The sequence below is a fragment of the Tripterygium wilfordii genome, chromosome 21 (genome assembly GCF_013401445.1).
Source record: "Tripterygium wilfordii isolate XIE 37 chromosome 21, ASM1340144v1, whole genome shotgun sequence".
In the NCBI taxonomy this organism is placed as follows: Eukaryota; Viridiplantae; Streptophyta; class Magnoliopsida; order Celastrales; family Celastraceae; genus Tripterygium; species Tripterygium wilfordii.
The window spans coordinates 2,224,180-2,248,989 of NC_052252.1; the positions used below are offsets into that span (position 1 = coordinate 2,224,180).

General features: G+C 36.7%; 6 protein-coding genes across 7 annotated transcripts; 1 reads left to right on the plus strand and 5 right to left on the minus strand.

Moving 5' to 3' along the window:
* Nucleotides 1-1,551: 1,551 nt before the first annotated feature.
* LOC119988087 (ATP-dependent Clp protease proteolytic subunit 5, chloroplastic-like) lies at nt 1,552-5,380 on the minus strand. Its single transcript, XM_038832997.1, has 9 exons — nt 5,052-5,380; nt 4,713-4,829; nt 4,499-4,613; nt 4,301-4,393; nt 4,058-4,103; nt 3,873-3,945; nt 2,425-2,459; nt 2,249-2,337; nt 1,552-2,030 (listed from the first exon to the last, which is right to left on the minus strand). The coding sequence occupies exons 1-9, from the start codon at nt 5,186-5,188 to the stop codon at nt 1,809-1,811; spliced, it is 927 nt and encodes a 308-aa protein (XP_038688925.1). The 5' UTR covers nt 5,189-5,380; the 3' UTR covers nt 1,552-1,808.
* A 600-nt stretch (nt 5,381-5,980) lies between these two features.
* Nucleotides 5,981-9,304, minus strand: LOC119988438 (prefoldin subunit 6-like). 2 transcript variants are annotated; one of them, XM_038833478.1, is made up of 6 exons: nt 9,175-9,304; nt 8,049-8,137; nt 7,846-7,916; nt 7,487-7,611; nt 7,161-7,221; nt 5,981-6,300 (listed from the first exon to the last, which is right to left on the minus strand). In XM_038833478.1, the coding sequence occupies exons 2-6, from the start codon at nt 8,119-8,121 to the stop codon at nt 6,244-6,246; spliced, it is 387 nt and encodes a 128-aa protein (XP_038689406.1). In that variant the 5' UTR covers nt 8,122-8,137; nt 9,175-9,304; the 3' UTR covers nt 5,981-6,243. The 2 variants fall into 2 exon arrangements, with proteins under 2 accessions (XP_038689406.1, XP_038689405.1); XM_038833477.1 differs by having other exon boundaries at nt 8,049-8,153; nt 9,175-9,298.
* Nucleotides 9,305-10,989: 1,685 nt separating this feature from the next.
* LOC119988263 (BURP domain-containing protein BNM2A-like) lies at nt 10,990-12,549 on the minus strand. Its single transcript, XM_038833235.1, has 2 exons — nt 12,384-12,549; nt 10,990-12,288 (listed from the first exon to the last, which is right to left on the minus strand). The coding sequence occupies exons 1-2, from the start codon at nt 12,435-12,437 to the stop codon at nt 11,524-11,526; spliced, it is 819 nt and encodes a 272-aa protein (XP_038689163.1). The 5' UTR covers nt 12,438-12,549; the 3' UTR covers nt 10,990-11,523.
* A 2,613-nt stretch (nt 12,550-15,162) lies between these two features.
* Nucleotides 15,163-15,906, plus strand: LOC119989722. Its single transcript, XM_038835397.1, has 2 exons — nt 15,163-15,289; nt 15,385-15,906. Exons 1-2 carry the CDS (start codon nt 15,245-15,247, stop codon nt 15,784-15,786), a joined length of 447 nt encoding a protein of 148 aa, XP_038691325.1. The 5' UTR covers nt 15,163-15,244; the 3' UTR covers nt 15,787-15,906.
* Nucleotides 15,907-16,529: 623 nt separating this feature from the next.
* LOC119989508 (phosphoglycerate kinase, cytosolic) lies at nt 16,530-20,234 on the minus strand. Its single transcript, XM_038835089.1, has 7 exons — nt 20,094-20,234; nt 19,809-20,012; nt 18,662-18,739; nt 18,313-18,573; nt 17,637-17,954; nt 17,059-17,217; nt 16,530-16,961 (listed from the first exon to the last, which is right to left on the minus strand). Exons 2-7 carry the CDS (start codon nt 20,001-20,003, stop codon nt 16,767-16,769), a joined length of 1,206 nt encoding a protein of 401 aa, XP_038691017.1. The 5' UTR covers nt 20,004-20,012; nt 20,094-20,234; the 3' UTR covers nt 16,530-16,766.
* Nucleotides 20,235-21,101: 867 nt separating this feature from the next.
* LOC119990241 (phosphoglycerate kinase, chloroplastic) lies at nt 21,102-24,796 on the minus strand. The gene is made up of 6 exons (XM_038836138.1): nt 24,246-24,796; nt 23,571-23,648; nt 23,195-23,455; nt 22,198-22,515; nt 21,854-22,012; nt 21,102-21,469 (listed from the first exon to the last, which is right to left on the minus strand). Exons 1-6 carry the CDS (start codon nt 24,663-24,665, stop codon nt 21,254-21,256), a joined length of 1,452 nt encoding a protein of 483 aa, XP_038692066.1. The 5' UTR covers nt 24,666-24,796; the 3' UTR covers nt 21,102-21,253.
* Between the last annotated feature and the right edge of the window lie 14 nt (nt 24,797-24,810).

Sequence of the window (24,810 nt, forward strand, 5' to 3'; positions counted from 1 at the left end):
AGTTAATTGGTTGTGTTTTTTGGTAGAGTTTATACCTCAAAAATATATTAGATTATAAGTTATACTATTTACAACATAAACTCTTAATAAAAATTCTAAATTTACAGTAAAATAATACTTTTCAAAAATTTACAGTTTCTTAAACAGTACCACCACGCAGCAGAGACTCTAAACCATATCCTAAATCATTTAAATATTTTTTTATACAATCAATTTTATTATTTAAAATCAATTCTTTTTTTTAGCTATCATAACAAAAAATCTACCACATTTTGATAATAAATCAATTAACATTGATATTTTAATTTTATATATTATACTTTTATTTCTCAAATTATTTTATTTATGATATACTACTTCATCGATATTTAGTAGTGATTAATGAATTAATATGTAATTGGTTGAAAACATTAAATAAGCAATGTATAAAAAAAATTAATAGTGTGTGCCGCAAAAGCTTGAAATTTTAAAAGAATAAAAAATATTTTATGAAGACATTCTTGACGGACAATGATATCCAGTGGAGGACTTGTTATTGTGTGGTCTATGTGGGCCCTTGAAATATTTTAATGAAAATAATTCACATGAGTTTGCTACAGTTGAACGTAAGATGTGGCGTTGAACTGTAGCAAACAAGCGATTTACAGTTTCATTTGGAGTCTCTGATGTGGGGTTCTTTTGCACAAAATGAAAACAATGAAACTCTAAATGTCCAGTCTAGTTTCACTATACAGTCATTGATGTGGATAGCCCTAATAGCATCTGACATGAGCGGAGCGCTTTTTTTGATTCAAACTACTCTCTCAGCCCATTTTGTTTGTCTTTCTTTCTATTTGAAATGTTTCAAAATTAGTGTCAATTTTCTTCATTGATTAACAATTTGTTTGTTGTATTCCAAAGTTATCCTGTCACTTTAATTTCAAGGGAAAAAAAAAACACCACCATAAATAAAGGTAAAGTTGAAATAACATACTTATTTTGTATAGTTGAATTACATTAAAGGATGAGAAACTAATTCAAATTAGGACGGAAGAAATAATATGGATTGGTACTAAGCCTATGAAGATAAAGTCGTGTGAGTGAGTATAAACTAATTCAAAACGTAGAAAGCACTATTAATGCGTAGGGACGTGAAACAAACGCAGTGGGTAGTTGACAACAAACCCGGTGCACGTGGTCTTCATGAAAAAAGCACATGCCACGGTTGGTATGGTTTTTAGTGGCATGAAGAACTTTATTTCGGATTTTCGGGTTCCAATATTATTGGAACTACGATTTTTCTCATGTTAGATTTGGTGTTTTTTTTTTTAATGATCATGTTAGATTTGTTGTTTTATTGGGCCCAAATTGACCAAATGTGAGTAATAATGGGCTCATATCGACTACATTCATGTTGGGCCACGACTGTCGGGTATAAGCCCGAACACACGGCAAAATTTATTGAACACTCCCTTCTATATTCCCCCACATTCCCTGTCATCATATCAGCATAGAACCTGCTCTGAACACAAAATTTGTGAAGGAAGATTATTAATCCATTGAAATCATTCCGAAACCCTAACTCAAATTCAATAGCAAAATAAGTACAAGGTGCATAAAATTTGTAATTAAATCAATTTGCAAAGCTTTAGTCATAACTACCAACCACCAAAAATGGTGAAAACAAGTTTATACGATCCTGTAATCTGCAGATATCAACGTCGTTCATTATAAAGTAAAATGAACTCGGAACATTACAGTGTTCATTCTCCATTCAAATCTGCAATGCCTTGAACACATTATAAGTTATAGCAGAGACGGGGGAAGTTTTATGCGACGGGTTGGACATTACTGTCAGCTGCAGCAGCCAGTGGTTGGAGCGCTTTAAGAGGATTCGTGATAACGCCATCTATAAGGCCATAATCTGCAGCTTCTTTTGCACTCATGAAGAAATCGCGGTCTGTGTCCTGGTTGATCTTGTCAATACTTTGACCAGTGTGATAAGAAAGATAACTATTCAGGTTTGCTTTGTGATGCAGCATTTCATTTGCCTGAATGAGACATCTCCTAGTTAGTGCATGTTGATAAGAAAATTTCTAGGTTTCCAAGAAAAAAATGTCCAACTCATTCCACAAATCAATGTCACTAGTTGGGAATCTACTAGATTAAATCTTCAAGAAAGAAAATTACAAAGAAAACTAAAAAAAAGTACCACAAAAGGAAACTTGAGTTTCCTACAGAGGGAAGTGGAAAAAGATATGCAGTGCACCTGAATATCAATGTCAGTTTGACCACCTTGAGCTCCGCCAAGAGGCTGATGGATCATTATCCTTGAATTAGGCAAGCTGTATCTTTTTCCTTTTCATTTTCAGGGAGGAGAAAACATATTCAGTATAGTTGGGAGGCTAAACCATTAATAAAATGCAAGTACAAGTAATTGTCTACCTTTTGTCCCGCAGCTCAGAAGGAAAGCTCCCATACTGTGCATGAATAAACAAGGGTAAAAATAAATTATTAATAGTCAAATTTTGCAGTAATCAAGTGAAGCCCAGCCCAAGACTTTGCATATCTTGGCTCAGCTGTTCTAAATTATAGTCTAGATAAACATTTTAATAGTGAATAGTAGAGTTCAATGAACAAAAAGTCGCACTGACGAGTAATGGTTCCTTTACACTCAACATATACTCAAAGTCAAAAGTTCAATATTTGGTAATGTCTACTGTTATACAGTTAATAATTCAACATTGCACACTCATTTTCATATACAGAAGCATGATTACTGAAGAAATTGCACTTTACATTCAAAACCACCCAGATTTGATGTCCAAGAGTTCTACAATATTCCCATTTCATTGCGACCTACTTTAGAGTAGAGAAGGGAGGGGGTGGGAAGAGAGAGAGTCAAACTTGCCTACCTTCAGCCTAATTATCGGCCTGCCGCTCAATTATACCAGAATGTTAGAAACCCCTCAAAAAATAGCAGAGAAGGAACAAAAGCCCCACAATATAATGGAAAGAAGTTAAGAGACATGAACGAGCTCAACTTGTCTAAATTTCACTCGAAAAAAACATTTTAGTGTTTCAGCTGGGGGAAGCAGCAGCGGGTTAAAACCAGATTTATGCACACCTAAATGAACGTCCAAGACAACCATAAGTACCAGAACCTCCTAATAACTGGGAAGTTGTATGCCCATAAAATCTTTATTGGAATGTAAACAAATGCGATTCATAGAAACAAATATGCACAGACAAATTGATGTTTTTTCTGTTGAATAGTGAGCCGTAGTGTTGAGAAAAGTAATCCAAGTCATGCCTATGCATGCTATTACTGAAAACAACATGTGAATACTGACACATGAGAATGCCTAAAAGAGTGTTATTCAGATCTTCAACACAAAATTCTAAAGCTTCATACACAAGAAAAATCATATTACACAAGGACAATAAGAAGTATTTTATGCTGCAGATTCCCATTTAGATGCTACCACTATTGGTACAAGACCCTAAAAATGGTAAAACCCACCAAGACTCTAGAACAAAGCCGCCTCATAATGTGAGGCTGTCTAGAGTTAGCCAGCATGAGCTGGGACTCAAACCTAACAAGCCCAGCCATTCTCACACAGAAAAAACAATGCAACAGCAGAAAACTAAGGCAACAAAATCCAAGCAGCCAAATAACTAAACCACAAAATATGTCGGAAGGATGAGTCAAATAACTAAACACATGACACTCATAAATTGCACTGTTGTATTGCAAAACTACCCTAAACTTTTTAACTTAAACAGAGTTTTTTTCCCCAAGTTACTAATGCAAGTGTTTCATTTTGCAAGACATGCTATCTTCTATTATATAAATGGAGTTGCAATTCTCGCACTATCAAATAATACAGTACCTAGCTGCCAGTCCAACACAGACAGTGGAAACATCAGGACGAATATGCCTCATGGTGTCGAAGATGGCCATGCCTGAAACATTATTGAAAAGCCCAAAGGCAAAAACAAGGTTAATAATCTGATAACCCAATTTAAGCAAAGTACTAGAGCCGTAAAAACACAGCTTTCATCTGAGACTAATTACCAGCTGTAACTGATCCTCCCGGGGAGTTGATATACATGACAATATCCTGTATTGAAACAAAAAATGAACCAACTGGTGAAAAGCTAGAAAAAAAATCGATTTTAATTCATAATGCAGCCATGATGAAAGCCTATATTTAAGTCTTAAGTAACACCAGAGTAACTAGTAGATTTTACACTCCCATGAGCTGTCTGGGATATGAGAAAACAAATATCAGGCACTATAAAGAAACATAAAACAGACCTTGTGAGGATCAACAGCATCAAGATAGAGAAGCTGAGCAACAATAACATTAGCCATATCATCCTCAACAGCTCCACCACAGCGTATTATCCTCTGGATAGTAAAAATAAAACCAACATTAAAAAATAAGCACCATCAAACCAAGTGGTCGAATCTCAATAGGAAAAATAACAAAAAACCAAAACTTTAACAAATTACATGTTGGAAAAGTTGACTTATAACACTAGGGAAGCGCTCTAGGACCATCGGAGGCGGCCCTTCTCCTTGTGCATAGACAGGGAAGTAAGGCGAAGAGGGGATTTGGAGGTCATCCCTGTAAATTAAGCTACCATTATATTAAGCTCCAGTAACATCAATAGTCAAAACTAAATGTACAATCAGTGAGGTAAAATTGGCGTATAAGATGATCGACCTAATTGACCAAATTCCCTGCCGTGAATTCTCCGGTGTCCAAAACTCGCCTGAGTAAACCGCTCTTGCTGGAGAATTTCGTTGATTCGTCCTCTTATTAACCAACTTCCTCAAGTTCCTGCAAATCAAACCCCATGTCCCTCAATATGGAAGATAGATAAAAGGATATTAATCACGGACTTTCTATGTCAATATTTCACTTTTCTTATCAACCAACCCAAACCCAGAAAGACAAATAACCCAAAATCATCGAAATTACAGTAAAACGCAAAAATTTACAACAACCCAGCTAGTCGTTTCCCTCCATAGTCCTCAACTCAAACAAACCCAAAGCAAGTACCTGGTGTGAAGAGGGTCGACGGGGAAGAAGAGCCGTTTCTGGGTTGTCGTATTACATGAAGATAATGCCCTGGAGGAGGTGGATGAAGAAGAGGCGACGGCGGGTGCAACAGAGATGAAAGAAACTGCGTGTGCCATTCCTGTATAAGCTGATTCTGGGTTGGTGTAGTGAAATTTAGATTAGCACATTAGAGGAGGGTGAAAGTAGGAGGAAGAGAGGAAGCCTTATCCGCTGGAACTATTAGATTTAGGGCTCAGACGGCGCTTCGGAGGGATTGGCAGACACTCGTCGAGTGTTCGAACCTTCCAGGCTTTCAGGCAACATAACGGGAGATATTTTAACAGTTGCGTCTTCTGAGTGTTCTTCTATGCGGGTCTTGCTTGCCCCGTCACTTAATGGGTCTGACCCGATTTCATTCGTTTTGCAATAAAAAAGGTTTCTTTTTATAATAAAAAGGGTTTTCAATTATAATTATGATTAATTTCAGTCAATTTATTTTTATTTTTTAACATAAATTTAACCGATTACAATTGATTAACCATTCCATTAATAAAAAGGGTTTTCAATTATAATTATGATTAATTTCGGTCAATTTATTTTTATTTTTTGACATAAATTTAACCATTCCATTGGATTCGGTTTTGTAGGGCTTAGGGTACCACCTTGCAGTTTCTTGGATTTTCTGAAGCATTCAGGCTTGAATGGTTTCTTGTTACCTCTTCTGCTAGTATTTCTACATTTCAAAATGTCACTCAACACTCAAGAACTGAAAAACCAATCTCATCGGACAACATCATAATGTTTTTCTTACCAGCTCCATAGGTCTCTTCACAAGAACCAGAGGATCTTCTCTCTATCACTCATCGATATTACATCATACTTTCAGTATTCCAGACAGACATTCATCCACGCACAAGAGACTTCACATCTCCAATTCCCAATAGCAATTCATCACTTCTTCAATTGAAGGCATATATTTGAGCATTTAGTAACACTGATTCAGTTAGATAATACAACTAAACAATCAATGACACCAATTCAAGACAGAATCTTTCACCCGTTTCTGTTTCGTTTGAGCAGAGGAATGTGAAAACATTTTAACAACATTCGTCGCTACAATTGACAACGTCAAACAAAATAACTGCACCAATACCGATCAAAAAAAGATGAAGCATGACAAACAGGATGACACCTATGCCTTGGCTTTCCCAGCCTGTAGCGATTGGATCCTCTGTTGTAACTTTAAGACCTGCAGATTGGGGAAATTTACTGAGAGTAATTAATTTGTGGCTGAAACACATTATTTGAGCTAAACATAGCACATTCTTGAAACTATAACCCTTAGCAAAGTACCCACGGGCTAATTTCAACACAAGGATGCAAAAGAAAAAAGTATAATAGAAAGACTAAAAATAAGATACAGTTAGCTTCATTGCAGCCATTCTCACAAGGACAAACCCGAAAGAATCACATCTACCTTCTTCATCCCATAACACTACGACTTGTTTAGCAACCAAAAAGGGGAAAAGAAAAAGAAGAGATAAATGTCCAGTCTAGACACAGTTGACCCAAATGGAGACATGCACCAGATGCCAGAGACCAAACTGAGAACCAATGAACTATCAGCTATAGTAGCCAATTTAGAAAAGAAAGAAAACAGAGTACGCATTATGTAAACAACAAATGGCAATATTGCCATTTCATCTTGTATATATGAATCATGCAATCATAGAGGTGGAATGCGAATGGAAAGAGCTGTCAAGTGTCAACTTCACAAAAGACTATTTTTTTTTTTTTTTCGTTTGAATCCATAATGACGAGATAATAAATGAGCAACCTTCAGGGTGCCAAGGTCAAACTTCCACATATCAAAACGTTTACTAGATTTTAGTACCCAGTTACACACGTATTGGCACGCATGCCCTCACAGAAGTTAAATGTGAATGACATAAACCTTGAACAGCAAACACTCTTCATACATCAATTCAAATTAAAAAATATAATAAGAAAGGTATCAGATATTTCACACAATTTCAGTAGATCAAGGTACAAAAGAAATGATATGATCATCATGAGACGATGAAAAAAAGAGAGATAAAGAACACAAACCGCATCTCTCTTGCTGTTCTGCTTCTCTTCCAAATCTTGCAAAGTTCCATCAAATCGCTTCCTATTTTATTAAATATGTTTAGGAACAACTCAAATGGAAACAAAACCTTGATAATAATATCAGTATGATTACGATTACGATTACGATCATGATCATGATAATAGTCCTTAGTTTGCAGTTTCAGGTTTTTTATCTAGCCTTTCCGTAAAATAGAACAAACTAGAAGCTAGAAATGTCAACCTATGGTTCTGCCAAGTTTTCCATGGTCAGTTAATAAACTGAAAAACATAGCAAAATTGCATAAGAACCAAGTAAAACAACGTACAATTCAGCAGAAATGTACTCTATCCTCTTGCGAACATTTGCATTAGCCTCAGCCAAATCTTGCTTCACGAGCACTGGGCCGATCAGTTTGTACACATTTGCACCTTCATTTAATAAATCCAATTCCTGAAACCCAAACAAAAAGAATCTCAATTGCTTAGTCATGAAAATCAAGTTCAACATAACAACACAGACTACACAACTCATGAAAATTTTAAATCTCAGTCTCTTTACTATCACGGACTACACAACTCAAGAAAATATTAAATCCCAGTTTCTTTATTATTATGTTATTTCACTTAACATGAAGATGGGAATTAATGAAGATCTAATGAAAGATAAAGAGAGATAAAGAGAGACCTTGAGGACGAGCTCATTCTCGCCGAGCTGAATGGTATACTTTTTCCTCACTTGGTGATTCTTTGCAATATCTGTAAAATTTTACAGGTAAGGATTTTAATTTAATAAAAAAACTGTAGCCATACAATTTTATAGGTGAAGATTTTGAAGACTGTTAAAGTTTGGGGATTCTGTGAGGGTGAAATAAAGCGTTTAGTACATGCCTTTTTGGAGCTTGCTAAGATCATTAGCTTTATTTTCAAGCTCACGCTGTAGTTCTTTAAGTGCAGATCCCATTCCTTCTGTTTCCTTGCTGTTGCACCAGCTTACTGATCCCATCAACTCACAAAATCATGTATATACGAAAAGGGGAAAAAAAAGAAAGAATAAAGAATACTTTGAAAAGTCAGGACTCAATTGACATTTCTTAAGATATGGGTAGTGGTCGAAACATATCTCGGCTGCCAAGGAAGAGGTAACAGGTTGTATGAGCCCAACCTACCTCAGATATCTTATTAACCACCCAACACCAGAAACTAAAGAAATGTGGTGTCAATAACAAATTTGATCAAGCTTAAAACCCTGGGATTACATAACATCATCACAAATACAATGTTATAAAATCTGCAGTGATGGCATGTCGCAGAACTTGTGGTGATGACAAGAGTGTATAAAATGCCTGTCGGACACTCATATCAACAGAAGAAGCCACTGAGAAGAATCATTTTAAATCTTCAATTGTCCCCAATTTCCCACGATATCAAGATCTCATTTGAACTTCTCCAACCCAAGGTTTACACTTAATAACTTCTCTCATATGACATTTGACCCCTAAAACTTTGCTCAAGCCTTTCTAGAAAATGGGATTTTTGTTTCTTGTTCAAATTGGCTTTACCATTTGTCGGAAAGAAAAAAAAAAAGCATCCTCAAGAACCATGGAACTCGCATGGACCACGAAAAACTGAAAAACTACACCAGAAATCAATTCAAATGTAAGCTCTACCTGATGCTATTTACGAGAAAAGTTTTAACCTTCCTAAATGCCAAATGGGGACATCATTAATAATCCTGCAAACCCTTCTTGTTAAGCAAAGCCACTAAGCCAGGAACCCTAATTATACGCTACCAGTAAACAAGTGAAAGAATCTGAAAATTTTTATGCAACACACAACATGCCATTGGTGATAACTCTACACGTATTTGATTCGATGACTTCAGAAAGATTTTCAGTCAGGATCAGATAAAAAACACAAATATGAAGAAACCAGTAACCAAATAGAGACTTTCAAATTCACTGGAATCGAAATTGAAACCATAAATTTTACAACGTAATCGGCAAGACGAAGTTACCTGAAGCCGTCTGGACGGTGCGACGAGGGAGATCGAATTGGGAAGCAGAGACTAAATAACCACAGTTTACTGAATTAATGATGCAGGCGAGTTTCAAAAAGCGCACATAATAAGAAAATTTTATAAAAACCAGTGTTTTGAAAACCGGACCGGACCGGCCGGTCGGACCGGTCCAACCGGTGACCGGCCACTTGTCCGGTCCGGTTGAGGTGCCAGAACCGGTGATTGGTGAACCGGGATATTTCCGGTTGAACCGGCCGGTTCTTCGGTTGAACCGGTCAGAACCGGACCGGTTTTGACCGGTTCGGTCATTTATTAATGTTAATAAAATATTTTTGAAATTTTGTTATTTGTAGGGTTTGAACTCATGACCTTTTGTTCATTAAAAAAGGTTTTAACCACTAGGCTATGAGATTTTCTTTGTTTAAAATGGTACTTTATTTGAATATATTGTATTTTTATGAAGTTTTCTTACATATTATATGCATATAATATAAATATATATATAAATAATTCATTACATTAAAACCGGTTCGAACCCGGTTTGAACCCCGGTTGAACCTTTGAACCGTGAACCGAAGACTTTTCCGGTTTGATGACCGGTCCGGTTTTAAGAACCTTGATAAAAACAAAATCTCCAAATTTATAAGAAAAAAATGAAAATTTATAAATTTGATAATTGTTTAATCCAAACGTTGAGATTCTAACTTCAATAGAATTTTTAAAAAATACTTTGTTTTTCTTTTTTTTTTTTAATACAACTAGTCTGGAGGCCGGATCGGTGGCTCTGGAATTATCAAAAATGTTAATTTTTAACACATAATATATATAAATAATTGTTTCAAAATACATAAAAATGTATATCATAGTAATAAATTTATAATCAGATTAGTATTACATATATATATATATATATATATGTTTATAAAGTCCATATATAATTACCATACAAAGCACACGATTTTAGTTTTATTAAAATATTTTCTTATTAACTATTGTCACGTGGCACGACGTAGGTAACACGTTGGTATGAAAAAGTCTCATCTTGCAAATTGCGATAATAGAAATAATCATGAAACTTAAACTCACAACCTCTCATTTTTGCTAAGAGTTATCGCGATCAAATTCTCCATCTTAGTCAACGATCCATTGTTTTTGAACTCAAATATACCTTATGGCAATAGCTTAGATACCCGTCACAACATACTGTCGTATTAATTAGGCTTATTCTAATTGCCTATATATACTTGTTAATTATATCCCATACTACTAACATGCATATTTTATCGCAATATTTTGCCATATTTTACTTTTTTTTTGAAATACCACAGAGAATTACGTTTATGGTTGAAATCGAACCTTGCACACACATATGTCTAACCCAGTCGATTGCCGACCAAGCCAACCCTCGTTGGTTTTGCCATATTTTACTTAATTGGTAGGAAGATGACTTTGCTAACATGGCTAGCTATGGTTGACTATTTCTTTTAATATCAAAAAATTATAGAGGTTAGTTGTGTAAATGCCAGATACTATTATCTGGTTTCGTCACAATGCTATACATGGAAGTGAATTCTCCAAAACAAATCATTCGGGTGATAACCTAGTTGGTAAATCTATCTGGTTTCTAATCGTATGGATTCGGGAGGTCACTGTGAGCAATACCCTCGTGGCCACGCGCTATGCTTTAGTCCAATTTACCCTATCATTAGATAGGAAGCTTTTGTGGCTCGTAAGTTTGACAGCTCGAGTTTAGGTTTATATCGAATGTTCAAAGAACAAGTTTGTATGATGTGATTTTCGATTAAAAATAAGTTGCCAATAAAGATTAAAACTTTATTAATAAAGGCAACACAAGGTATAGTACAATATATGCAACTCATGAAATTGAAATCCACACCACTAATAAGACATGTATACATTAACAACATAGATACACAATAATTCAGAAATCACCTACTTATTATACAAATGCAAAACTATATAAGTTGACTGTGCTACGTTTGGCAACCACGTTTGTGGGTGTTGGTGAGAGTGTTCGGGAGCGTTTCAATAGAAAAGTATAGACATCCCTTTTTCTCCTCAACTTCTGCCAACGTTCCTGCGAAACATAGCCTCATTGATACATTGCTCTGCAAATGAGATGTCCAAACTCAAATGAACTATTTAGATACGAAAAATGTTAAGGATTCCAGTGTTTTTTTGTCTCAACTATCTCAAATATTGAGATGGACGTATATGATTCATGTGAAATCATGACCCACATGATCCATATGAAATCGTGTGCGTCCATCTCAACATTTGAGATAATTGAGACAAAAAAACACTCAAAGCCGTAACACTGTTGATTTAGATGGGCTGAACCCAAATAAGCTCTCCTTCAAGGAACATGTGACAAACAGGAAAGGCACCAGGCTTTGTCTTAGTCACTTGAAACAAAACATGGTCAGAATTCCATTTTGAAGTGTCCATATGACAACTACCAAAGCCTTCCACTTTATCTCCCTTATCACCTTCAAGTGAAACCCTAAAAACCCTAACTTCACTACCATACAATTGGTGATGGCAATAGTAAACCACATAAGGATAATCCATCAAGTGACATGCCATCGTTTTTCGAGCTCGAAACCATTCGAATCCCAAAATTTTGTAACTCTCCGATGTACCAAGTGATGTAGAATCATGTGTTGTGGTTAGGACTAAGGGCTCGGGGCTCGGTACGAAAATGTTTCTTGCAAAATCAAGCAAGGACTCTAAGGAAGTCGCGCAAGTCTTGATCTCTCCCTCAGTAGGAGGATCTTCACATTTAATTAGGGTTTCTTTCATCGCACTAGCTTTGGAAGAATCTTCAGAGAACGAAAAGAGTTTGAGAATGTTTGGGAGCTCGGAGGACGAGAAGGGGATCGAATCGGCTACATCCTTGGGCAAGAAATGAGATGAAGAAGTGTCATCGAAGGGAAGTTTAACTTTGATTGTATTCCCTACCTTCATATCATCCATGGTTAACAATCCTACGCTTCGAACCGCCTCTTCTTGATTTGAATGCATATAGTGATGATCTCCATGCATCATCATTCCACTGCCATGCATCATCATTCCACTGCCATGGATACACTGCAATTTGATTTACAGAAACTTATGAGTTAGTTGGGTTGGAACATATTGAAAATTAGGATCTTAAATATCATAAGGGAGTGTGTAGGATTTACCTTTAAGAATAAAAGGAACAAAATAAGGATCTTATGAGCAGATTGAGGAGTCATTTCTTCAACACAGACTTTCTCTTTTCTACTTATCCTATTAATTCATTCTTATAACATATGAATGAGAAATGCTTTCTTAGAACTCATTCATGTGTTTGTTTAATATTTTTTAAATGGCAACTTGAGGAGGCTAGCTATTCTCATTATGTAATACATTATTATATATGTTATGTTCAACTGGTTGTTTTTGATATATATATATAACTTATTGTTTGACTAAATTGGTAATTAAAATAAGCCGGCTTTTATATATGTTTCTATTCAAGATATCCGGGGTTTGCTGTATTTGCTTTTACAATGGATCCTGTTGTAATAAAAATGAGGTACTTAAATTTTTTTTAAAATAAAATAAAATTATAAATATGTTTTGATTGGGTTTACGAGTTTACGAATTCACGATATTTATATATTTTTGTTTCAGGTATATATTCAGCCCTCCCTATTCAACTGAACTGGATTGATGTGTGTTAAAAATGATATATTAGAACACAGTGGTTATGAAAGTTGTACATATATTATGATATTCAGTCAACTTGGGTTATATTTTCAACACAAATATAATGCAGTTGGTGTAGATATGACTATTTTACAAGGTCCAGCTGTTGTAAGCTTACATTATCAAAAGATGTATCCTCCTTATGGATATCTTTAATTGATGATGAAGTCAACTATATTTGTTTGAGTAGTTGCTTTCATATTTCATTTGTCTTCACAATCTAGAAGATAATGACTTCTTATAATATATAATAATCAAGATTACTATTGGTTTTTGTCTCTAAAATCATAATTATAATCAAACATATATAGGTAATTAATTATGATCAATTCATGTTGTTCATGTGTATTCATTGTAGTTTAAAAGGATAAAAATATTTATCTGACATCACAAGTACTGCACCAAGTGATGAGTAATGCCTGTTAGGTTGGCTACTTGGCTTATAAAAAAAAAACAACACCATGTTAGGTTGAAGGAAAAAAAAATGGCTTGGTGTGATTGATCAAATCCATTATGGTTAGGTTAAGTATATATGTTACTATTTTTTAAATAAAAAAATTGTAGCCCACCCTTATGTACGCCCTTGATTGCATGGTCGATGGTTTGATAAATAGAAAGTGATAGGGATTCCAATAAATTGGATCTTAGTCATCTCAGTGACTGACATGTCACTCTCTAGTTCAATCACTGGATTTTGTGGACGCTTACACTAACATCAATCAATAGACAAGATGAATTACTAAGATGAATGAGATCCCATTTACTGGGATCCTTAACATTTTTTTTTCCATAAATTTACCCATTGCGAATATCATCTAACATATTTCATCATTACATTTTTTTTGGTCATTTGAAAGTGAAATATTGGTTGACTATCAAGGAATACGTAACTAGCCATCAGCAAACAATAGTTTCAGGTGACATAAGTATGAAGAGATGATATCGCAACAGATAAATTTAAACTGAGAAAAGCAACAATCAATAACACAAGATTTACGTAGAAAACCTTCAAGATTTATGTAGAAAACCTCCAAGATCGGAGGAAAAATCATGGTCATTGTCAAAAGACAACAAAGAGAAAATTCACTATATAGAAAATTTGTACAATCACACACTCAATTTTCTCTCACCAAGAAAAACCCAAAAATCTCAAGAGATAAACCATACAGTTATCACCCTTTGCTCTTTCTCTAGCCTCACGCACAAAGCCAATATTTTTTTTCTCTAGCAACAACCCTAGTAAACCAATAGTATTTATAATAGTATAAAATCTCTTAGTTTAATTCTATCTAAGAGTTCCAAGAAGTTTCTAATTACAAATATGATTTCCTTCACATTCCTAACTAGAGACTAACTTGGAAAACAAATTTTGTTGCAACCGGGACTCTTCCATAGCATTAAAGACCTAATTTTTGATCAAAATTCCACAATATATATGTAATTAAAGTTAATGGCAATACTCTTTGGTTGTTCAATATTGTTGACGACAGACTATCCAACTTGCTTGAATTATTTTCTTATTTTTGATACATGATGGCATGATGCACTTGCACCTCCAAAAAGTCCACGAACCAGAGTGGACCATATATATGCCTCAAGTCAATAGGTTCCTCGCTTAAGAGATAACACTAACTATAGTTTATTAAAATAACAACGATAATCGTCAGCTGGCTGGTTAATTACGTATCTTGCTTAGTTAAACTTGTTGAAAGATCCTATGCATCATCCTCCTGGTGTTGGAGAAATATAATTGGAGAGTGTTCATCGGCACACTAGAAGCATATGCTTAAGACCCGTAATTCTCGTGAACCAGTTGAGACCTGAGTCTCAACGCAGTGCAAGAAGATAACGTAGGGTAACATTCATAAGACTTGAGTCTCAACACAACAAGAAGATAACGTAGGGTAACATTCGCAGACAGTGGGTTGAGCAAGGACTCATCTCGTAAGTTGTGATAATAGAAAGACCCATGAGACTTGTACTCACGACCTCCCGTTTGCGTTAATAATTACCGCAGTTCAGCTCACCATCTCAGCCAACGACCCATTGTTGAGTTGCTATTCCTTTTTTTAGTTCAAAAGCCTAATGATATAGGTGCATTTGCGAATTGATTTTTACCAAATATAGGTGGCCTCTTAAGTGTTATATATGATTATTTATGTATATCATCTTGTGTTTGACTTTCTACATGTATGTATACACAGACATATATAATCCGTACTATTTTAATTGAATAATTTTGCCTATATATTAGAAGAGCTACCATACGACCTTCTCCAACACACAGTTGACAAAAACAAATCAAGAAACCATGACATTATTCTCTGCTTCCTTCTGTGTTCTACTGCTTCTCTTGGTAGGAATTCCTTCTTAGAATTAGTAAATTGAGTTCAAGAAGTTACAATTCAATATATATATAGTCTCCAATAATTTTTTTTCTTCTGGGTACAGGCTGTGAACACGATCGATGCAAGAAAAGACCCAGGAGAGTACTGGAAGAGCCTAATGAAGCACCAAAGCATGCCCGAAACAATCCGAGCACGCCTCATCGTTGTTCCGGAATCAGAAGATGTGCTACCATCAGGAGGGGATTCATCATCAACCCTAATTGAAACAAGTAATTTGGATATTCTGCGTAAGTTTTTCGATTTTGATCCGGATAAGAGATCGGTCCGTCCTCAATACATTTATCGTGGTGAAAATCAAGACACGGAAGCAACAACAAGTACTAGTGTGGATATTTCGGGTATGAATCAAGAGCAACAATTTGAAACAAATATGGAGGATCGTTATCTTTGGCTCTATGATCGGCCAAAGCAAGAGAGAGTATATGTTACAAGTTATAAAGCCTAAGAAAATGATGTTATGTATACGATGAGTGCCATTGCCAAACACCCCCCTTATATTAGATAGACAGGATTTGTGTTCCTGTTTTATTTGTTTTGTGAATGCTTTGAATGGTTTTTTTTTTTTTTTTTTCGTTTATATTGTTTGTTTGCTTGTGTGACCATTAATATATATATATATATATATATATATATAGTATAAATGTTATTGTATTTAATAAACAAATTTTATATGAAAATCGTGTGCCTCTAGTTTTGTGTAAATGTTTTGCGGTATATTGAATTTCCTTGTTTATATAAGACACTCTTCTCAAGAACCACACATCGAATAATTGGATCAACTCTAAATATCAAAATTATTAGGCGTGAAAGTTGAACCCACGACCTCTCACACTTACACCAAACAATTGGATCAACTCTAAATATCAAAATTTATAGGCGTAGAAGTTAAACCCACGACTTCTCGCATTTATAAGGAATTACAACAGTCAACTCCACCATATCAATCAAAACTAAAACTTCTTTGTTAACATTCTTAGATCTCCCCACTTGCTTTCCCTACTCATTTTTCCTGTGGTGGGTCTCTCTCCCCACTCGCTATTATTTGCCTCCCAACGATGACCTCCACAAACAAGTGAAATCAAACGAGCAATATAAGCACAAAAACTACAGTTTCAACTCTCTACATCCTCTTCACTTATCTTGTCAACACTATTGCACATACTGAAATAATTTTAAGATAAGAGTTTACAAGAGAAGAATAAAATAGTTGTTCGTTCATGTATAGAGCAAGTTACTACAAAGATTGAAACATAGCCTTAATCCATTATCATAAAAGATGCTTGCCACCAAACGCTTATTTTGAAGTCACTCTACTACTGGCTCTACAAAATCATACCGATTACAGATTCGTACAACTCTTGGTTGAGAAACCAACCATATATTTGCCAACGAACATTAGACAAAATGTAGATGGAGATCTAAGAATCAAGCATCGTCGAGAGCAAGAACACCAGGGAGGGGTTTTCCCTCGAGAAGCTCCAAGCTAGCTCCACCTCCCGTTGAGATGTGGCTCATCTTGTCAGCGAGCCCAACCTTTTCCACGGCGGCGACAGAGTCACCACCTCCGATGATTGTTGTCACACCCTTGCCACTGAGTTCTGCAAGCTTCTTGGCAATTGCCTGCAAACAGGAAAAAAAAAAGGTTCACAACTCATGATAATTAATAGCATACTCCCATGATTTCATATCTAGTTGGACACATCAGCAAACGACGTACCTCAGTTCCCGCAGCAAACTTCTCAAACTCAAATACACCCATGGGTCCATTCCAAATGATGGTTTTTGTGGTATCCAAAGCCTCACTGAATGTCTTGATGGAATCAGGTCCGATGTCCAAACCCATCCAACCATCTGGGATTTGCGATGCCGGTACAATCTGCAACAATATTAAACTCAAAACTTTCAAATTCGGAACAAACTCAAGCTAACATCAAGGCTGCCACAACTTTGGTTTTTTGGACATTTGCCTTCAACATTTAGCCAATGCACTTATTAAGAAGTAAACAAGACAGATTTAATAGCATAGATGCAACAGTAAATAATATTCCTTGTGGGTAAACGCCTGCACAAGACCCCCCTTTCTTCTTTAAAATTTCTTTAGGAGGCAACATCATGTTTTGAGTGGGGGTGCACACATGTGAATGCACCAAAACATACATTGAGTGAAGAAACCAACACATAGCCAAAGGCTGAAACAGCTAAAAAAGAAAGAACCATATATACCCAAATTAAATAGTAGTTTTCTAAGGGAAATGCATCCAATAGGGTCAGGCACAGTTTAGTTAAACAGCATACCTTGCTGTTAGCATCAGCAGCAAATTTGTCAGCAATAACCACATCGGTAGGAAGCAATAGAGAGACTCCTTTAGATTTAGCCTTCTCCATAAGTGATGTAGCAAGATCAAGCTTGTCTTCTTCTACAAGGGATGAGCCAACTGAGTATCCTTGGGCCTTGTAAAAGGTAAAGATCATTCCTCCACCTAACAACAGAATGTCAACCTTCCCCAAGAGAGATTCTATCACGCCAATCTTGGTTGACACCTTAGAGCCACCAACAATGGCAGCAAATGGCTTCTTGGGACTTGTAACAGCTCCAACAAGATAGTCCAGTTCCTGAAATCAAGGAACAAAGCAAAAGAAGTTTATCTCAACAGTTTTGGATGAAAATAAGCTCTAGTAATAATTGCATCAATCATATAAAATGGAATGATAGTCCAATAACTGCATAGCAGAAGGTAGTGGTGTGTCCTTGACATCTTGTTAAGGACGGTCTACTACAATTTACATCTAATAATGAAGATATCAAATAAATGAAGCCTTCAATTCAGAAAGGAATCTATTGCCATCTTCGAGCCTTTAACACACAAAACCTCATATTTCCAAAAGCATATGCACATAGATTGTAAGGTGTGTACTTTGAAGTTGCAACAGACAACAAACTTACGAAAGATAGAACCAAAAATAAACATACCTTCTGCATGAGGAAACCAGCAACAGCAGGCTTCAAGTACCTAGCCACACCCTCTGTAGAAGCATGGGCTCTATGTGCAGTGCCAAATGCATCATTTACATAGAGATCTGCCAGAGAGGCAAGTTTTTTGGCAAATTCAGGGTCATTCTTCTCCTCTTCCTTGTAAAACCTCACATTCTCGAGAAGCACGACACCTCCTTCTGGGATTTCAGCGACCAATTTCTCTACTTCCGGACCTATGCAATCATTGGCCATCTTGACCTATTACATAAGAATAACAAAATATCAGTAATAATTGCATAAGATATGGTCAAGTATCATTAACGAGGGCATGAAACAAGACACATACCTCAATTCCAAGAAGTTCAGAGAGCCTTGGCACAAGAGGCTTCAAGCTGTACTTAGGTGTGACACCCTTTGGACGTCCCTGAAAACCACAATAAAATAAAAAAATTTATGAGTGGCAACTTGCAAACTTTCAGACCAATATTTTTTAGTAACCAATGAACCACTCAGCCCAGACCCCAGGCTGCTGCCAGAACATCCCGCACCATGGTGACGATAGGTAAGATTGGGCTGAAGCTCATGCGGGTAGGGGTCCGGAAGTGGGAAAAGCCCACTGAACCAGATTTCCACAAGGAAATATACTAGCTGATTGGTTAGAACTCCAACCTCAGGCACCGTAAGCCTCAAGTCTAGAGAGTTAACCAACTAGGCTATCGTCAAGTGACAACAAACTTTCATACCAATTCACATCACATTCACCTTAACAGACGAGAGCTATGCAATATTTCACAAATAGTACCGGACAAGAAAAATTGATAGTTGCAGTCTTGCAGAGGTACCTAACTATAAGGTGAATTAACAAATAATCTCAGATTTAACAGATTACAACCAAGATGGCAACAACAACGGGAGGTCATAAAAAAATTTATATAGAAGTTGATATCAAAACCCCTACAAAATTACTTTGTAGATGGATAGCGGCGCCCGAAGATCATAAACACGGTTAAACCAATTCATATACATCTACACAGAGCTAGCAAAATTAAAAGGAAAAAAAACATAGTATTTGTGAAACATAAGATGAAAAATCATTTAATAACAAGTAAATGAACGCAAATTATGCAAAAATCTTCTTATGATCACAATAAACTGAAAGAAAGACTCCAAATAAAATAAATTAAAAGCAGCCCATTGGCCCATGATAAATAAAACAAGGAAAAACAAAAGGAACATAACTGTTAGAGCATCAAACTCAAGTGACCTTGAAACAAAATTATAAGGCTTTTTATAATTTTTCCAAGAAAATCATTTTACAGAAACAGTAGAAGCAAACAAAAGTAGAGTGCAGATCTTCATAAAAGAACACGCTTTGCAGGAATCTAACGAAGACAAAACAAACCCAGAAAACAAGAGAAACCCAATTGATAAAACAACATATGAAATCAAACCAACCATCGAAAATATCACGTATGTGAGTGTGAGAAAGATACCAAGTGGGAGCAGAGGATGACTATGGCACCATGCTCCATAAGATACTTAATGGTAGGTACAGCGGCGCGAATTCTGGTGTCATCAGTGATATTGAAGTTATCATCCAAAGGAACATTAAGATCCACCCGCACAAGCACCCTCTTCCCCTTCAAATCAGCCTCCTTCAACGAACCCACGCTCTTCTTTGTAGCCATTGACACACACTGCAACCAACAAAAACAACCCAATAATCAACACAGCAAAGACACAGATCAAAGCATAGAGAACAAGATGACGATACTTACCGATTATCAAGATAGAGAGATTACAATAGAAGCGATCAAGCAAAGACAAGGAAAATGGGGAAGATTCCAGAAAAGTATATATAGAGAGACATATACTGGTGATGAGATGTAACGAACCGGAGTGAGCTGGAGGCTCGAGCATATTCGTTTCTTGGGGTATACAATGGGCCCAGATCGTTCTGTGGGCTATTAGCGGTATGCTGGTTTGGGCTTTTTGACCTTTTATGAAAGGAAACAACCAATCACAAAATTGTTCATATCTAAGTGTGTTTTTTATTCCTTCAAACAAATCCCCAGTTTATGACCTCGTTTTACCCCCAATTATATTATGTGGTCTTTGTAATAGTCATCGTTAAAGGTCTTAACATCCAATACTAAACACCCCATTATATATGATCTCTGTAATAATCATCTATACATGTAGAATTCACTTAACATCAAAAAAATTAATGTCGTAAATAAAAGTGTAATAATTAATATAGACTCTATAAGATTAGTGAAAATTTGTATTTTTTTATCAAAGAATGCAAGAAGATTATGTGGTAAGGTTCATAATGATGACATGAACCACGCCTATGTAAATAAAAAAGTGTTGGCCACAAAAAAAAAATTCATCATCTTCTTTGAACTGCTATCCACAGTCACAGTCCACCCAAAAAAAAGTTGAGAAAGATTTTTAATAGAAAAGTCTTTGAGAAGACTTTTAAGATAGGCAATAGTATACAATGTTTGTGCTTTATTCTGTGATCAGTATGGACTTTCTGTCGAGAAAAGTCAGGTAAACACAATGAAAACCTCACAATTTTTGGGGCTTTGGATGAATGTCATTCTGTGGTCAAATTTGGTTACATGTCATCTTCCATATCACTTTTGATGGATATGCAAGTTGTAACCTTACACAAGTTGAAAAATAAAAGAGAAGTTTTATTTGAACAAAAATTCAATGCTTCCTTCACCCTTTCTTCGAAGACTTCTGGCAGATTTTACAAAAGCAGCAAAGAAAACTAGTGGTAGTAATAGTTTGAGACCCCTTGCATTGATTGAAGGCAAATGTAAAAATTTACAACATGAACTCACATTCTCTCGCTACATTGCTCCATCTCTCATTCAGAAATTATGGCGTAAGATGGTCGACTTGAGGGAAGGGAAATTTTTTGTAACTAAGCTGACACAGGGACCGGGATTGCTTCATCAAGAGCAAGGACACCTGGAAGCTCTTTGCCTTCCAACAACTCTAAACTAGCACCACCACCAGTTGAAATGTGGCTCATCTTCTCGGCGACTCCTACTTTTTCCACTGCTGCAACAGAGTCTCCACCTCCAATGATTGTTGTCACGCCCTTGCCACTAAGCTCCGCTAGCTTTTTTGCAATAGCCTGCCAGCACAGCATTGGAATCAATCACCAATATTCACATCAATACGTAAGTGCTAAATCTGGCATGAACCTTGCAAGCTTAACTTCATAACAGCTAGTATGATATCGTATCCAATTTACAAGTGAGGCGTGCACATGCAAGATTGTTTTGCAGATTGAGTCACAGAGACTATCTTGCTAGGTTAGTGCAGTGGTAATCCGAAATAGATCTTAGCCGCGGAAGAATTAGATAAGCGAAGTGAACATGCAAGGGATAGGATTAGGTACCAAACCCTTTATCAATTCCTCACTCTCAAGACAATATCAACCGACATTTGTGCATCACTGCATGGAAAGTAAAGAGATAAATACTGCATATGCAAATTCATGGCACATCTAGCATACCTCAGTTCCAACTGCGAACTTGTCAAACTCAAATACGCCCATTGGTCCATTCCAGATGACGGTTTGGGTTGTATCCAAAGCCTCATTGAAAGTCTTGATAGATTCAGGTCCAATATCTAATCCCATCCAGCCATCAGGGATCCCAGATGCTGGCACGATCTGCAATGGGCAAAAGAGCCTCTCAGTGCCTCTTAGGAGCAGTAAAACAACAAATGCACTGTTGGGACTTCTTGGAGTATTCGCATATATTCATTACTTTTAGCAAGGTTCTAATTTCAAAATATAGTAGCAAAAAAGGCAGAATATGCATGAGTTCAGGGGGAACAAAAACTTAGACCACAAACCTTGCTGTTTGCGTCAGGAGCAAACTTGTCGGCAATTACTACATCAGCGGGCAACAAAAGAGACACTCCTCGTGACTTGGCCTTCTCAAGCAACTTTGTTGCAAGGTCGAGTTTATCTTCCTCCACCAAGGATGAACCAACAGAAAGACCTTGAGCCTTGTAAAATGTGAAAATCATTCCTCCACCCAGAAGTAGGATATCACACTTTTCTAGGAGTGACTCGATAACTCCAATTTTAGAGGAGACCTTTGAGCCACCCACAATGGCAGCGAATGGCCTCTTTGGGCTTGAAACGGCCCCAACAAGGTAGTCCAATTCCTATAATAATAAAATAAAAGAGTGAATAATAGAAGCCAATAAAAGGAAAATTTTTATTTGATATCTTGCAGAGCTTCATACACACAACAATGTGGACCCCACACAACTGTTTGTATGTATAAATCTCCATCCTTGAGTATGCATGAAGGTTCTCCAAAAAAAGAAACTAAAGAACGAATCCAAGACTAATTTCTATACAAATGATGTATAAGTTCGAATTCCTAGTTCACAATAGGCCCCTACTATTACAGTTTCACACAGCATATTTAATCAGGAAGGAATTTTCCCAGTCAGTTAACATAATATGAGCACTCTAAGATGTCGTGTCAAGCAACAGACTTAAATTATAGCTTGTATGATCCAATGTTTTAGTCATGAAAAACAAGGATATATCTAGGGATACTCGGCAACAACTTTCAGAAGAAAGATTTCAGCAGAATGCACTTTGGAGGACATGATCTACAGTTAGTTGCACCATACATGAAATGGCAAATCAAAATAATTGATCACAGACTTGTATATGCACAAATTCTTTTCTCAGTGAAAGGTCCCAATTAGAGCCCTCCAAAATAAAGGCGCAAAAAAGATCCAAAAGTCACACTTACTCCAGGGGAAATTTTGTTAAACATCTTTCAGAATGACCATAGTAAAAGCAATTTATGAACTCTGAAGTCCCCACCTTCTGCAAAAGGAAGCCAGCGACAGATGGCTGCAAGAACTTTGTGACCCCCTCAGTTGAGGCGTGTGCTCTATGTGCAGTTCCGAATGCATCATTAACATAGAGGTCAGCTAAGGAAGCAAGCTTCTTTGCAAACTCAGGTTCATTCTTTTCTTCCTCCTTGTAAAACCTGACATTCTCAAGTAGAAGAACACCACCATCAGGAAGTGAAGCCACCAACTTTTCTACCTCAGGTCCAATACAATCATCAGCCTTCACAACCTGTTCAATTACCAAACAAAAGACACAGGTGACATTTCTCATACGAATGATGGTATCAATTCAATTTTCAGCTCCTTCTACAAAACATCTCCTTTTATTTAACGCAAGGAATTACCTGAATTCCAAGTAGTTCAGATAGCCTAGGAACAAGAGGTGCCAAGCTGAATTTTGGAGTGACACCTTTCGGTCTACCCTGAAAATTCATTTCAATGAAAGTGATTCAGCCCAAGCTAAATAGCCTAAGTCCACAATCAATTGTCATCTGTATTGGAAACCTTTATCTTCAAAAGATAGTTACTGTAACAACAAAATCGATAGCTCAATATGACAGGATAAAGATTTAATCAGCACTTTTGGAACACAGATTCAAAAATTTTTTTGCAATTGAATATAGCATAGAGATCTTCCCACTAGACCACTACATCAGATGGAGTAAACGAATGTTGATGAATAGCAAGAAAAAGCAGGATGAAAAGCAAAAGCCAATCCAAAATTGTGGAAATCAATTAACGGTTGAAATACAGGTAACAGCTATAAACTCGCCACTACAAGAAGTACCATAGAGTTTAAGAAGGAATGGAAACACACGACCTTCACATATAAGTGGGAAAGAATTTTTTTTGAAATCATTCAAAACCAACAAACCATAACCTCGAGGATGCAAGGCCAAGATAACAGACCATCAAATCATGCAACCTAAAAGCTCGAGTTCTCCAACACCCACAGAACAAAATGAAAAACTACGCAAAACCCACAAACCAAAACCTCAAATCAAGCAAAACCCACATACCAAATGGCTAGAAAGAATAACTTTAGCACCATTCTGAATCAAATGCTTGACAGTAGGAATCGCAGCGCGGATCCTAGTGTCATCAGTGATGTTCTGGCTATCATCCAGAGGCACGTTCAGATCAGCCCTCACAAAAACCTTCTTCCCCTTCAAGTCCGAGGCAGTCAGATCACCAACGCTCTTCTTAGCCATGGAAACGACGCCTCTAGATGGCTTGGAGGCCTTGATAGATTGGACCTTGGAGGCCACATGATGAGCAAAAATGGGGTCCGCAGCTGCAAACCCAAGACGGGGAAGAGGAGTGCCACGGAGGAGGGTGGAAGAGGGAACTGGAAGGAGGGAGGCGCGTGCACGTGTTCCGGAGGATGAAGTTGCGATCTTGAGGAGAGAAAGAGTGGTGGGTGCTGCAGCAGAGGCCATTTTTGCTGCTGTTCTACTTTCTCTGTTTAGACAGAGAGGGTGTGTGAGTGTCTGTTAATATGTGTGCTTGATTGTGTGGTTTGTATGGAAAGGAAAATGGGTTGATTTTGATCGAGAGAGAGAGAGAGAGAGAGAGAGATGTGGA